The sequence below is a fragment of the Acanthisitta chloris genome, unplaced genomic scaffold (assembly GCF_000695815.1).
Source record: "Acanthisitta chloris isolate BGI_N310 unplaced genomic scaffold, ASM69581v1 scaffold22384, whole genome shotgun sequence".
Classification (NCBI taxonomy): domain Eukaryota; kingdom Metazoa; phylum Chordata; class Aves; order Passeriformes; family Acanthisittidae; genus Acanthisitta; species Acanthisitta chloris.
In genome coordinates, this window is record NW_008671260.1 from 36,119 (window position 1) to 50,189 (window position 14,071).

Consider the following 14,071-nt stretch of genomic DNA (forward strand, 5'->3'; position numbering starts at 1 on the left):
TAGCATTATTGTGGATTAATATGGTACAGATAGTCAAATCAGAAAAACAGGAAAAAACTTCTATAAGAAGTATTCATGGACACATCAGTTCAACAAGTATCTTCAACATGTTAAAACCCCATAATCGCATCCATGGGTCAAGCTTTGCTCCCTTTGAAGCATCATGCAACTGCAGTAATTCTACCAATGCAAAGAGAGACAAAGTAACACTGCAGTTGTAACAGATTTCATTTCATAACACTCCAGCAGCTGAGTTCATGTTCATCTTCGGAAAGTAACTGGGGGTAGTCCAAGATGTAAATTTAGGTAGCTTATCAAAAAGAGAATTTCAATCATTTTCACCTGAATCAAAGACAGTGCACGTGGTTGCTATGCTGCTTCACCTAAAGCAGAGAAAATGTCTGACAGCAAACACTGGATTCATGCAAACTCATTGTTAATGCTCTGCTTTCAGCAGCATTTGTCTGTACCACAAGGAACCAATAAAATTCAAGCCCATCCTCAGTGCTGCAGGGTAACCAAACAGTGAAGGGAAAAGCTCTCCTTGCTGCATATCAGTGCAGGCTCAGGATGTGGTGCTGAAAGTATCTCAAACAACAGCTGATTACATATAACAGTTCAGACATCACAGTACCAGAAACTAGTCTCCAGCATGAATCTGGCCAAGAAAAATAGGTTTATTTTAGAGTAATTATACACCCATACTCAGAATTCCCAAGATTCAGGCTTGCAAACCCAAACAAACAGGAACTGTGATTTCCAAAAACAATTCCCTCATTAGATCATATTCAAACAGCTCAAAGCACATAAGCTTTACTAGACAGCCCATTTCATAGCTAAATCAAGCAGGCACAGGCACTGACATCTTGGTGAAGCACACCGCCACAATCTATTTTTTCCTTCTTTTTTATTTAGATATAAATATCTAAACCAAATACCTCCAAAATGCTCTTGGTATATATCCTCAGGTATATTTGCAGGACAAGTGGGAGAAAGGGGAAAGGAAGTAGGTATAGTATTTATTGTTATGTTTTGCAGAATAGAGGAGCAATTGGGAGGCAAAGGGGTAGGAGGCATGCTGGATTTCTTAAAACTAAAACAAACACAGCCCACTTCCCCCCCACAAACACAACAAGTAACTAAAAAAAGAGTGTATCTTATTGGTGGCTACAGCTGCAGTGGTGTCACCTCTGGCTCATAAAGGTACCATAACCTTTAATATATGGGCATATTACCACTAAATGAAAACAAACCAAAAAACCCACAACAAACCAAAAACATTTTCTGTGCTCAGAGGCCTTACTCCAGACACTCCAGCAACTGTTTAGCATAGCTAAATGAAGCAAGGAGATTGTCAACCTTCAGATTTTCAGAAGATGGGCAAACATTTTGAGAAAGGATTCGAGCAGTCTGAACCTATAAAAAATAAGATCTACGAGGTCATTTATAGGTATATTTTCTATGTACACTCAACAGCACGAACAGCTGCCCCCCATCTCCTCATCTGGGAGAAAATACTCCTAAAAACCTTCCAGCTCCAGGTGACATGAATTTTCAGACATATGACTTTTTCACAATTTGTCTTTCAAAAAATTTCTTCAGAGCCACTTAGTTCAAAAAAAAGTCTTTCAAAACATAAGCTCTACACAAAATGCCATCAGTGCCATTAGCCAGCAGCTACACACAAAGCTTGATTTTTAAAATTTTGTTTTACATTTAGCTACTTTATATTACCAAATCAATCAAGTGATTCACAAGATACAGTAACGTGGGATATTTATGAAAAAAATTAAGCACTAGCATTATATACATCATAAAAAAGGTGCCACAACTTAATCTCAGAATAAGCTGATAGTTAAGTTTCAAACATTTCAGTTGCCAAGGCACACCATACCTTCCTCATGCCTGTACACAAGGTTTGGAATGTGAGAACTAAGTGGCAACAGCAGAAGTACAGCTGAACAGACAGCGATGACTGAAGCAGGATGAGTCACACAGAAGGTGCGTTTGAACAGGCAAATCCCTGACAAAGTTCTGCCCAGAGAAGGAAATTGGGAAACACAACTTCAAGGACCTATATATGGCATCTTATGCAAAACTTTTTCAAACTACCAATTCCCCATTGCAAAGGGGTGAAAAGCAATTAGGAATTACACAGTTAACTTGCCTTTCGCTTCCACACCCTTCAAAATAAAATTCTGCTAAAGACAGAAGCTGGTCACCACTGTAATGTGACCATTAGAGGAAATAAGATGCAGCAAAACTTTAGAACAATTTTGCTTCTGCCACAAGACGCCCTTGAACAGACCAATTTCTCTGCAATAACTACATCTTGTTTTGAAAGAAAAGCTCTTATAAACTGTGGAACAGTTTACTTGAATTATTCAGACTTGCCACTTAACACTGGTTACATTTCTTCATATGTTTTGTCTAACTAGTTCAAATTTAAGGAGAGAAAAGTGCAGAGGAAGAGGTGGTATTGGGCTTTGTGTCTTTCTTTTGAGGGGGAGGGCTGTTGGGTTGATTTTTGTTTTCTTTTGATGGGAGTGTGAAGTTGGTTTTTTTTAAACAATGCAGACTTTGCCTGAGGCATTCTTAAGTTAACTGTTCCTTTAACCCACTGGCCAAGTGCAAAATCTCTGTTTGTCTCATCAGGTTCTTAGCGGTTATGGGTACAACTGCTCTTCCCCGTTGCTGTGACTTTACTAGATTACACCATCTCCAATGAACTCTGACGCCTGCCAGTAATTCTGTAAATCTGCCTGCTTCAAGCACTCATGGGTATACCCTAAACAAACAGCTGGGTACAGTGGGAAGAGGCTGGTGGGGGAGGTTGTGCATGTGTTCATTTTCAAAAAGGAGCTACTATGCTAGAGGCTTCATCCTCAGAACATCCATGGAACTCTTCTACCCCAGAACTATGCCTCTGTTACCAGATTCTTCAGGCATCTACATTCAACTCAGCTGCTTACACAAGCCAAATTTAAAATGCATGAATGAAACATAGTTTCCAAAATTTGTATGATCGTCACATGCAAAGCATACTTTAACTTAAGTCAGTGCATTTGTTCACACAGCTCACAGCAGGTTCATTTTTAAACACTGATGAAAAAGCAACTCATATCTTGCCACGCTTTGCTATAAAGAAAACTGACAGGAGAAAGAAAATTCATCATCCACTAATGAATCAATGGGCAAAACCCTATCGATACACATGGAACAGTGCAGCAAAAGTATGATATGGAACTGACTGCTTGAGGTAATCTCAGGAATATTAAGTTGCAATCAATTTGCTAACATAATATACAGCACATTAAACAAAACTTGCTACTTGCATGAAGTTACATGGTTCCACATAGCCCAAACACATTCGTTGATTCATACCATCCTACAGACTTCCTATAGCAATCCGTAAGTAATCCATAAGTACAGAATTTTACATTTTTCCCGGAAATATATCTATGCAATTCAGCATGTACTATAAAATCTCTATAAAAGACATAAGCCTTCAATGCATGAGAAAACATTCTTAAATACTAGCAAAAAAAAAAAATCTGTACCTTAAAAACCAAAATGTATGTGTGCCATAAATAGATGGCAATGAATTAAGATGCAACTGTATATATGGTATGACTTGAAATACTGCAAAGGAAAACATATCAGCCCAAACAAAAGTAAGGAAGATTCCATCAAACTGAAGGTGATCATCAATGGATAAAGGCTGCAACTTTCCACAAAGGAAATACTTGAGAAGGATTGCAGTGCCTCCTACTGGAAAAATTACTTGCCCTTTAAACATACACCACTCGGAGCTTAAAAGCTAAGTAACAGTCTTGATGTGGCAATACCTTTGGAAATATTTCAGAAGCATGCAGCAACTTAAACATTTCAAAATTCTGACTTGTGAAGTCTTCAAATGTATTGCAAAATATCTGTACACAAGAAGACTGAATCATCTTGAAAAACCTTTCTTTTAAAACATGCGTGTTACCTCTGTGAGGATGGTGTAAAGCTTTGGTGGGTGAATTTAATTTCTGACTCATATTAACAGATAGCACGCAATGGAAATAATGTAACAGAGATTGCTGCTCCCTGCTTTGTATTATTTTATTTTTAAAAAAAAATAAAGGAAGGAGAAGAAACATACCACTGTGATTGGGTAGAGAGGATTCTGAATTGACAACAGGAGAACTTTATTTCCACCAGACGGGTCATCAGTGTTCCCTGGCCGAGTAATTCTCTTACTTGTGGAGTAGTTGAAGAAGGCCTGCTGCCCAGCAATGTACACAGCTTCATCTGCTGCAAACGTCACACACTTCTTCGCACTTTCTACGTTCTCAAACTCCACCAGAGCTTGGCGCTTAAATGGCATCATCATGACATAGCTGGTGAGAGGAACATTACAGTCAGTTTTCCTACATTCTTACTCAAAACAGCTCCAAAGTTCCATAATGGTCATATATGCTATGTTTTTCCTCAACAATTCCTAACAAAGACACAAAAGGAAGGTAGATCTCCAGGCTTGTGCTTCCCAAACCTGGTCAACGCATTTCCAAACATTCACACAAAACAAAGAAATGCAGCTATAAGATAAATAACTTCCTGAAAAGGTTTAATGCACAAAATATTTAAACCAATACAGCAAATCATTAATCATGTACTAACTTACTAGAACTACATATAATATTAAAAACAGACTTGCCAAAATCGTGTATGGGGTAAAGGATCAAAGAAAACGCAAATTAAAAACCACAAGGTTGATAAACAACTTTGCTGTTGCTAAGAAATTTAAAATACAGTTTTTGACATAAAACTGCCTTCGAGGAAATAAAACAGAAGTATTCTAGTCAACCAAATTCAGACACAGACAAACTCAAGAAGCTTTGTCAGCAAATTTGTCTTTTGTCGGAAAAGTAAAACTCACAGGCTAAAATATACCTATTTATATTCCTGACCAAGTTGTTCTCACCTCATTTGATTTATTTAAGGTACTGGTACAAGTATAATTCAATTAGTTCAATATTAAGGCAATGAAAAATCCTACTGCACGATATACAAAACCCTATTTGACTTCAGTACATGCATTTACTTGAAAAGAATGCATGTTTCCAAAAAGAAGTACTCAACTCAGAATAAACTGGCTCTACCCATTCACCTTTACTATTTTGTTCACCGATGAGGAATCTAGGCTGGATGAATCTTTAGGCTGAGGAACCTTTGCAGGGGCTGTCTCTGAATAACCATCTCATTCTGAAGATCCCACCATACCACAAGCACAAACCATAAGAAAAAGCATCATCTGCTGCTCTGTGGCCCATCCTTACTTTTGGCATATTCACTTACATCAAGATAACCACCCTGATGCTCTACTGCAATTCAGTTTAGCTACAGTTCCTATTAAGGCCAGGACTAGCTACGCTCCTGAAGCCTGACAGCAAACACCAGGGCACGCAGACAATGTAACTCTGCTTGATCAGATTTGCCACAGACAGAAATGGAGAAACTCTGCACAACTGAAAAACTTTACTATTAATCAAGTTCTGGATTTCAAATGACTATCATAATGTATTTCAAGAGGTCCAAGAGACTTTTAAATAATGCTCCCAACTTGTCTGGAGACATGATGTTATACTCCTTGACCTACCATATTGTTCCAAACTTTTCAAGAGCTTCCACGAGATCTGCTTCCACAACTGATTCACACAGCCCTCGGACATGGACCACAGGAGAAACAGAGACTTTGTGATGACTTCCCCCAGCATCCTAGTAACAAAATGACATTTTAAAATGCAACACATAACAAAGGATACTGTTATCATTAACTAAAATCAAATATTTGGCAGACACTACACTAGGTCCACAAGCAGCCATCTAAATGCACAATCTAAGCGTGTATTCAATAATTTAACTTTTCTTCCCAAACAGATTCCCAAGTTCAATTGCTGAAGTCTACTTCAAATAAAAAGCTTTGCAGATTTAAGTAATCTGTTTGCACACACAAGGATTTTCTAATAAAAAAAAAAAAGTTGCCCGTTTACACTGGTTGAATTGCAGGAGGTCTTACACCCTATTCATTAAAAGCACTTTTAAAAATAAATAGGACGTGTCCAACAGCTAAAATACTTCTCACACTCTTCCTGTTTGTTGATGCCAATATTTCTTTGAGACAGGCTGGGGGAATAAAAAAGCAAGAACAAACATGGATCATCAGCAAACTGAAGGAAAATTGAGTATTTTCCTAATGCTTGCAGAGCTGTGCTCCACAATGCAAGAAAATGCCAGCTCGGGACTCTACTTAAACACAAACTCCCTTCTCATTCTGAACACTCTTCATACATGTTTTTTAAACCTCACAATTTCTGTACAGATGGGCATGCTCTGTCTTTTCACCCCAAGGCTGACTACCATTAATGGATCCAGATGTATATTAGCACACAGAATTCCCACTATGAACATTATTCGGACCTCCTGCTATGACTTCAGACAGTCTTGATTCTGTGTGACTGAAGAATTTGGCTTGGAATCAGCTCATCTTTCCATGCAAAGCCTGAAGTAAGGCTGAAATTTACCTAACATATTCTCAGACAGGGAGGATAAAAAAAAAAAAAACCCAAACAAAAAATTGTGTAAGAAAAAAACTAAGAGATAAAGGGCACATTCAAATAGACTGCACATACTCAGCATCCACATTTTCTACATGTAACAGCAGCATAAAGCTGACGTATTCAAATTTAGCAACTACATCAATGTGTTCAATTTAGCAGATAAATTCTTGTTGATTACTTTTTTCTAAGTAGTAGTATAACATCTTCTAGAACTAGGGAGAGATTCTCATTTGCAGCACAAAGAAGCATTCAGCTATAGTAATTAAGTAACCACAGTGATTGCTCTACTGCTAGACATTGCTCTCTTCCCTATCCATTTGAACTACAGATTCAAGGAAAAAACACATTCCAGATAACTACAAATAGAGTCACGTGTGTTTAACTCCAATGTTCCATATGCAGTTCTCACCAAACAATTATGTATTTTTTTCCTTAAATCAAGGATTTGACTATTCTGTTTCATCCAAAAGTACTTGTGACTTCCTCAGATGTCAGAACAATCTGCTGGGTAATTTTTTTAAGCTAAACTGACATTTAATTAATTTGCAGTGTGAAAGCATTCTAAGTGCTAACACATTTCTTTGAACAAGCAATGTGACAATTGTGGGGAACCACCACTAGTGATATTTGCATAAGACACCTTTATATCCTGAATCCATCAGCTCAGGTCTACTGCAGTAGCAGTGATCAAAGCAGTCATAAAAGTTTGATACTTTGAACTGCAAATGCTGAGGCAATTGCAGAAGGAACTGAACTACAGAGGTTTTATTTTCAGTTTGTATGTTCTTAACCCACATACACACTTTTCAAGGCTGAAAGAAGCACCTAAGGAAACCTTCAAATGCAACCTAACAATAACTACCACTTTTTCCTGCAAAGCCTATCACTCTAAGGTGTTAAGATAGCAGGCACCTTTTCTTTATTTACAGTGTACAGAACAATCAAAAGTTATTAAATCAATTATTCATTGTCCTGCACACTTGCTACTATATTAAGATCTAGTTAATACTCATGGTATGCATTTTCTTTTCAGCTTCTTTAATACATTCAAGGAATCTCACCTAACATTTCTGTCTAATCAGATGGTAAATATAAGCAACAATTTTCTCACTGAAGCAAAGACTTGCTACAAAGTGTATGACTACTAGCTACCTAGAACTTGGTACTCACTACCCTACTGAACTAGAACCTCCATAAATCAAGTCAGGCCTTGCAGAGAATGGATCATAACAGAATGGTATTTCGCTTTCCCTCCCCAGTTCAAATTTCCATTATAGTTTCAGTTCATGTTTCTGGGTCATACATATGCCTTTGCATTTTTAACTATTAGCAGATATTAGTAAATATAAATCCTTCTAACACCACAAACTCTCTCAATAATTAAGACTTTTACACTTGCCTCTTAAAACCCATTATGTATGAGTTATATGCACACCCACAGGTGCCCATACTTCTGCAACGGCAATTATTCTCAGAACCATGAACAAACACAAATTTTGCTTTCTTTTGTGGTTAAAGCAACACTTAGCTTTCTAAGCCAAATTTCCTTCTCATACACAAAGCATTTCAATTAGCAAAGTTGAGCAAGAGATTTAGCAAGAATCAGAAACTGCTGCTATTATAGTTGTATATATATGTATATATATGTATATATTATAGTAACTTGAGCAGAAGCTCAAGAAGCATGAAATAAAATTTAAAAACGCAAACAACAACAAAACTCCAACCAAACAAAAAAACCCCAACAAATACACAAAAAATGCAAACACAAAACACTGAAATCTCAGTCACCTGCCATGAACTTAAGGACTTATCTGCATTTCAGAACCTCATTTCTACAGATAAAACCACCCAGATTATAAATTACTAAATCTGAGGGTCTCTGCTTTATTTAAAAGTTTCCAGCCAGCAGCAGTAAACAGCAGCACAAGAACTGAGCATAAGTCAGCCCTGAGTCAGGAAGCCTCAAACTAACATTCACAGACATGGGTTGGTTAAAGACAGGAACATGTGCCAAAGGCATATGTTTGAATGCAAAAAAGTCTTCACAAAGGGCAGACACACATATTATTGTTTAACAGGTTTTGCAGCTACAAAGCTGTAGGATCAAGCAAATCTAGGCTCATCCTTAATTTCCTCTAGAAGGAGAAATAAAACCGCTAGACTACATGAAAAATCAAACATATCTGCAAAGTGTAAAGCGCATCTACAGCTAAGGTCAAAACATATACAACTCATCCAACTGCTGCTGTAATTTCTTCCCAGACATGAAAAACACAGGAGTTTGAGGAAGATCTCAGTCACTGTATCTTGCAAACTTTGTGTGCTGCAGCTGGCACAAAGATGAAGGTTACATCAAAGCATCTGCTCACATACAGACTAACCACCACCAGAATTTCTCTGCCTACAATGGAGTCTTTCAGTAACTGAGCTCCCACGATGGCACAAAAGCCCCATGCAAAACTCCAACACCACACTTGCACCCCACTGAACCAGGAGAACAGAGTAGCTAATGCTATTGCTATATACATGGCTTACGGAGTTTTGAAAGCTCAGTAATGATTTCCTGAAGAATCACGAGCTGGACAGAAAATGTAATTATTTAAATGAATAATGGAAACAGACTTCCTTGCAATGTGCTCAAGAGCAGTAACGAGGACAGAAAAGGTTTCCCTCAAGATCTTTCTTGGGCTTGGAATGTAAAAATGGTTAACACTGAAACTGAACTGAGACATAAAGGGAAGCATCTACATGAGCAAGCAGGTAAGTACAAACAAGTAACTTCACATATGTAAGACAGCAACAGAAGCAGCTCCAAAGAACGACTGTAGCACTTCAACATTCATTTTTTGGTGACCTATATAGCACTAGACAACACTTTAAAGTCATCATGGGCTCTAGATGAGATCTCTCTTGCTCACCAATTCCAGATTAGAATTTTTTTCACCATTTGCACACAAATGGGTCCTTTGTCCCTTTCTCCAGACACTTTCCAGTCACTATGCTTACATTAGTCCTATTAATTAGTACTAACTTTTTTTTGAGCGCCTGCTTTTTTACCTTTTCATTGCTTACTTCCTCCATCTCTCTTTTTCTCCTTACCACAAAATGATGGCACTCCTCCATATTCTGTCTGCCAGGTACCTAAATACACTGTTATGTCATTTCTCACCATTCAGATTATATATCATTCACTGTGAATGTTTTCCTCTCTCTGCATCCCTCTCAATTGCTCTGAATTGTCTTTTATAAATACGCTAGAACTGGGGAAGGGGCAGGAAAGCCCTAAAAGACTACTTATTAAGTGCCCAAACCTTCATTAATGCCTAACTATGGACTGATTTGCATCCAAGTACCTCACAGAATGCCAAGAGTAGCTAAAATTATCACACTATAAAGTCAAAATAAAGGTACATAACACACTTCTCAGCAATCTCAGTACTGCCCACGGTGAGTGGTCTGATGAGGAAAGGCTTTCATAAGCAAATATGCAGCATCCCATGCACACCCCTCAACTGCTAGGTGTACTACATGATGATGGCATTACTTAAAGCTATTTGCCCTGACAGACATCATCCCTCCTGATCACACCTGCCTGACTTGAGCAGTTCTGTCTCCTCCCTACACATGTACAGAGACACCTCTCTCCACGATACCTGAAATTTCTATAGCTTTGCAGTGACAAGAGTATTTCCAGTAAACAAAGAGGTAAGTGCCTCAGAAGAACCAAGCAAACAAGACAAAGCTAAGGTTCCATGGCAGTACAGGAATATATCAGTTTTGTATATCCTGGATTGGCTTTTCCTTTTATTGTTGTTGGTTGGTTTGGGGCTCTGAAGAACAGGAATAGGCAGGAAAAGGGGGTTAAGATTAATCACACCCCATACTCTGGAAGGCTACCCAGCAATTTAGTTTTGTTTTGGATGAGGAGTTTGGGTATCATTTCTGTTGTTTAATGCATACCTCTTCCTAGCAGTTTCTACCAGTGTCCTTTCAATGATTTCCACTACACTACAGAATGCAATACCTGCACTCTGACCCCTACTGCTAATTCTGAATTTGCCCTGATGTGGTCAGGTTGTTGGACTAGATGATTGTTACAGGTCCCTTCCAACTGAAATAGTCTATTCTGTTTTCCCTCTCTGCTCAGCACAGTCAGAATATCCTTTAAAAGAAATACAAAAGCCAAACACTACCCCAAAACAAAACCCCACACAATATCGCATCATCAGAAGATTTCAGCCTGAGGTACTAGAAGAAGAACTAGCCTGAAGGAAGTGGTTACTTTTTATTGAGGGAGAGCAAAGGCGGGAAGATCGTTTACATTTACTCCAAAACCGATTTCTAGGATATACATTTAAGAAATGGAGACATGAACAAGTCACTGCAAAATAGGTCAAGATCTGAACTCATTACATGTAGCTACTGTTACCACACTGCCTGTGACAGACACAAAGCAACTGAGCTTCAAGGAGAGCTGCTCTCCATTTCCCATCAAGCACAAACACCGTGCGCACAAAGTTTCAACAGAGCGGCAGGGAAGCTGCAAGTTCCCCATCTTTCCTTGTGGTAGCTTATAGTTACGTTTTTGTGTTTAGATACCACATCTCACTTCTCCAACTGTAAGAACAGGGATAAGATATCTTCCTTACTTCACAGAAACGTTTAGGAATAGGTATGTCACAGACAGTAAGGGAACTGGATGCTACAGATTGTATAAATGCAGTATTAATCATTAAAACTGAAATTTAAGGGAAAGGGGATGGAGTTGAAAGGCCCTCCAAACTCCCTTAAACACAGCTCTTTGCTCACATTCTCCCTGTGCCCTGACCCTCTGCTACACTGCAATTCTGACTCCCCTCCCAGAGCTTCACTGCCACTCAACACTGCCTCTGTAAAGATCATTTGTGCAAATCACACTCTCTCCCATCGAATACTTCTGTGAGACTACATCCTACTCTTTCTCTGGTCAACATTCTGTTCTGTTCCTGACTCTCCATGCTCCTCAGCCTTGAGATAAGCCATGAAGAAGAGGATACACATCTGGGTTAGGAGGAATGACCATATGACTGGAAAACAGAGGAAAACCAAGAGCAAGATAAATGTTAGGTTTCCTCATCTGGACCTCACATACTAGGCACCCATGTAAAAAGACCAAACCAAACACAGCAAGAAAAACACCAATGAAAACAAACAAACAAAAATAGAGGCTTGAAGGGCTTATTCAGACAAATCAAACAAACTCTGGCACAAAGGAAACTGCCACACTAATAAATATAGCTCAGGAGGGAGACTCCACCAACGTGCTAGCAGGGTCCTACCATAAAACAGCTTTTATACAGCAAGAGTATGTAATCCATATGAGTGTACAGTTCACTGATATTTTAGGGCATATGTTACAGAGAGGGTGGGAGAAATCAAACAGTGTGGCTACCAGATTCCCACCACTCTTTTTACCCTGGTCATCCAGTTCCCCATTTCTCTTCCTAATACTCCATTCCCTATAGCTCCTCCTACTTAGTCTTTTTCTGCTCTTTTCTGAGCAACCCAGACTTACACTTCTCCTCTCCTCCCAGCCTATCTTCATCTTGTATGTCTGAACCACATACAACTTTTATGAACTGAGAACATTTCCCTGCAGAAATGAGTAAGATACGTCACAGAATAAGTAAGTTTCCTGCACACTTTTTTATCTATTGGAGAAAAAAACCATGAAAATACACATTGTCTAACTCTAATTAACAGATGCTGGCATTTTGCTAGTAAAAGGTTCACAGAACATTACTAGCAAAAGCACTTGGTCATTCACCTTTCATATAACCTCCTGATGTTAGAGTTTGATCTCTAGTATCAAGACAACTTCTGCCTCTCCTATAGGGGATTTGTGAATCCAGCTTTGCCTGCATTCACAGATCATTAGTCAGTGACCACACACCTCCTTGAGGCACACTGCAACTGACACAACAAGCTGTCTAAAAACCCTCATGTTCTTGACTCACTATACACATTTGTTTCAGTTTCTTTACTCACAAGACTCAGCACATACCATTCTTGAGATCCAAAATGTAAAGTTACATGCTTTCATTTCCTAAAGGGGCAGGGCAGTGATACTGATACAACAGGAAGACACTCTGAGCCAGAATCCAGAAAGAAAGAGGGAAAAGTGAAAACTAGTTGATTTCATAAAAATACTACAGAAAAGAGGAAAGGCAAGAGCAGAATCTTGTTACTACTTGAAAGGCTCATTGGATGATGTCCAACTCTACTACATGACAAAATTTCAGCCTAAGCAAGTATATGGATTTTTTTCAAAACTGGCCTTTAAGAAAGAGCACATTGCTACATCTTGACTGCAACAGAGACAATGCTCTGTCACAAGAAACTAAAGAATTAAAACAGTTCTTTCCAGAGATGTATTTTGTTTATCAGGGAATTTTTGTAATGTACTGATTTTGGCTAGGGTAGAGTTAATTTTCTGCATGGTAGTATGGGCTGTATTTTGGATTTGTACTGGAAACAGTGTTCATAATACAGACATGTTTTCCTTATTGCTAAGCAGTGCTTAGCATGCAGAATCAAGGCCCTGTCTGCTTCTCCTACTGCCCCACCAGCAAGCACAGCCAGGACAGGTGATTCCAGCTGACCCAAGAGATATTCCACAGCATTCAACGTCATGCTCAGTATATAAAGTGGGAGGAGATTTCTCACTTGTACCTTTTCGATTCCCCCATCAGACCAGGGGGAGGCAGCGGGTGGCTGTGTGGTACTTGGTTGCAGACTAGAGTTAAACCACAACAAATTCAGCAGGTAACCTCTCTAACAAGAGATTTAACTGATGGAGAAATGGTAACAACAAATGATCTCTCATTAACTTATCCCAGTGCGAAGCAAGTTCATTCTGACAAATCATGGAACAGGCATTCTGAATGCTAGGGTTTGCCATTGAATCAGTGTTTTCTTGATCTTGTTTGTTCAAATAAGAAACAGAAGGGCACAGAAGCCATCAAGAACAAAAAAAGTTATAATCAGCTGCAGTTACTTAGCTAAGGAATCCAAGAGTAGACACGAAAGTGTTGTTAGCCCAAATTTATCGGTCCAGCCAGGACTGAGATTTAGATGCAAATTCATGAAGAAGAAAAGGTACATAGCAATAAAAAAAAAAAAAGCAAACCACCATGCTTACCAGCAGTGTTTGCAAGGGAGGGAGAAGGCAGAAATAAAAATGAATTTAAAAAGCAGGCAATCGCTCATGATCAGCCTTATTGCGGTACGCTGCCAGACACAAGGCAAAACGGAAGATGAAGGAAAACCTCTGCCTCGGTTTCCATCCCTCCCCGTCCGCTCTATGTTTCTATAGTTACGCTCAGCAGCCGGGCAGGCACAAAACTTGCAATGGCGACACTCCAAGAGGCAACCGGCTGCCCACGGAACAGCGGCAATCTCCGCGCTGCGCGCCCCAAACCCCT

General features: G+C 39.0%; 1 protein-coding gene across 1 annotated transcript in view; it reads right to left on the minus strand.

Annotated features, from left to right (window-relative positions):
- The window catches only part of HNRNPLL (heterogeneous nuclear ribonucleoprotein L-like), an 18,916-nt gene extending 13,154 nt beyond the window's left edge, over positions 1 to 5,762 (minus strand). The window contains exons 1-2 of the mRNA XM_009074037.1: positions 5,645 to 5,762; positions 4,148 to 4,385 (exon numbers count right to left, since the gene is read on the minus strand). Of these exons, the coding sequence (XP_009072285.1) occupies positions 4,148 to 4,378 (231 nt within the window). The 5' untranslated portion in view covers positions 4,379 to 4,385; positions 5,645 to 5,762. The remainder of the gene's footprint in view (positions 1 to 4,147; positions 4,386 to 5,644) is intronic.
- Positions 5,763 to 14,071: the final 8,309 nt, after the last annotated feature.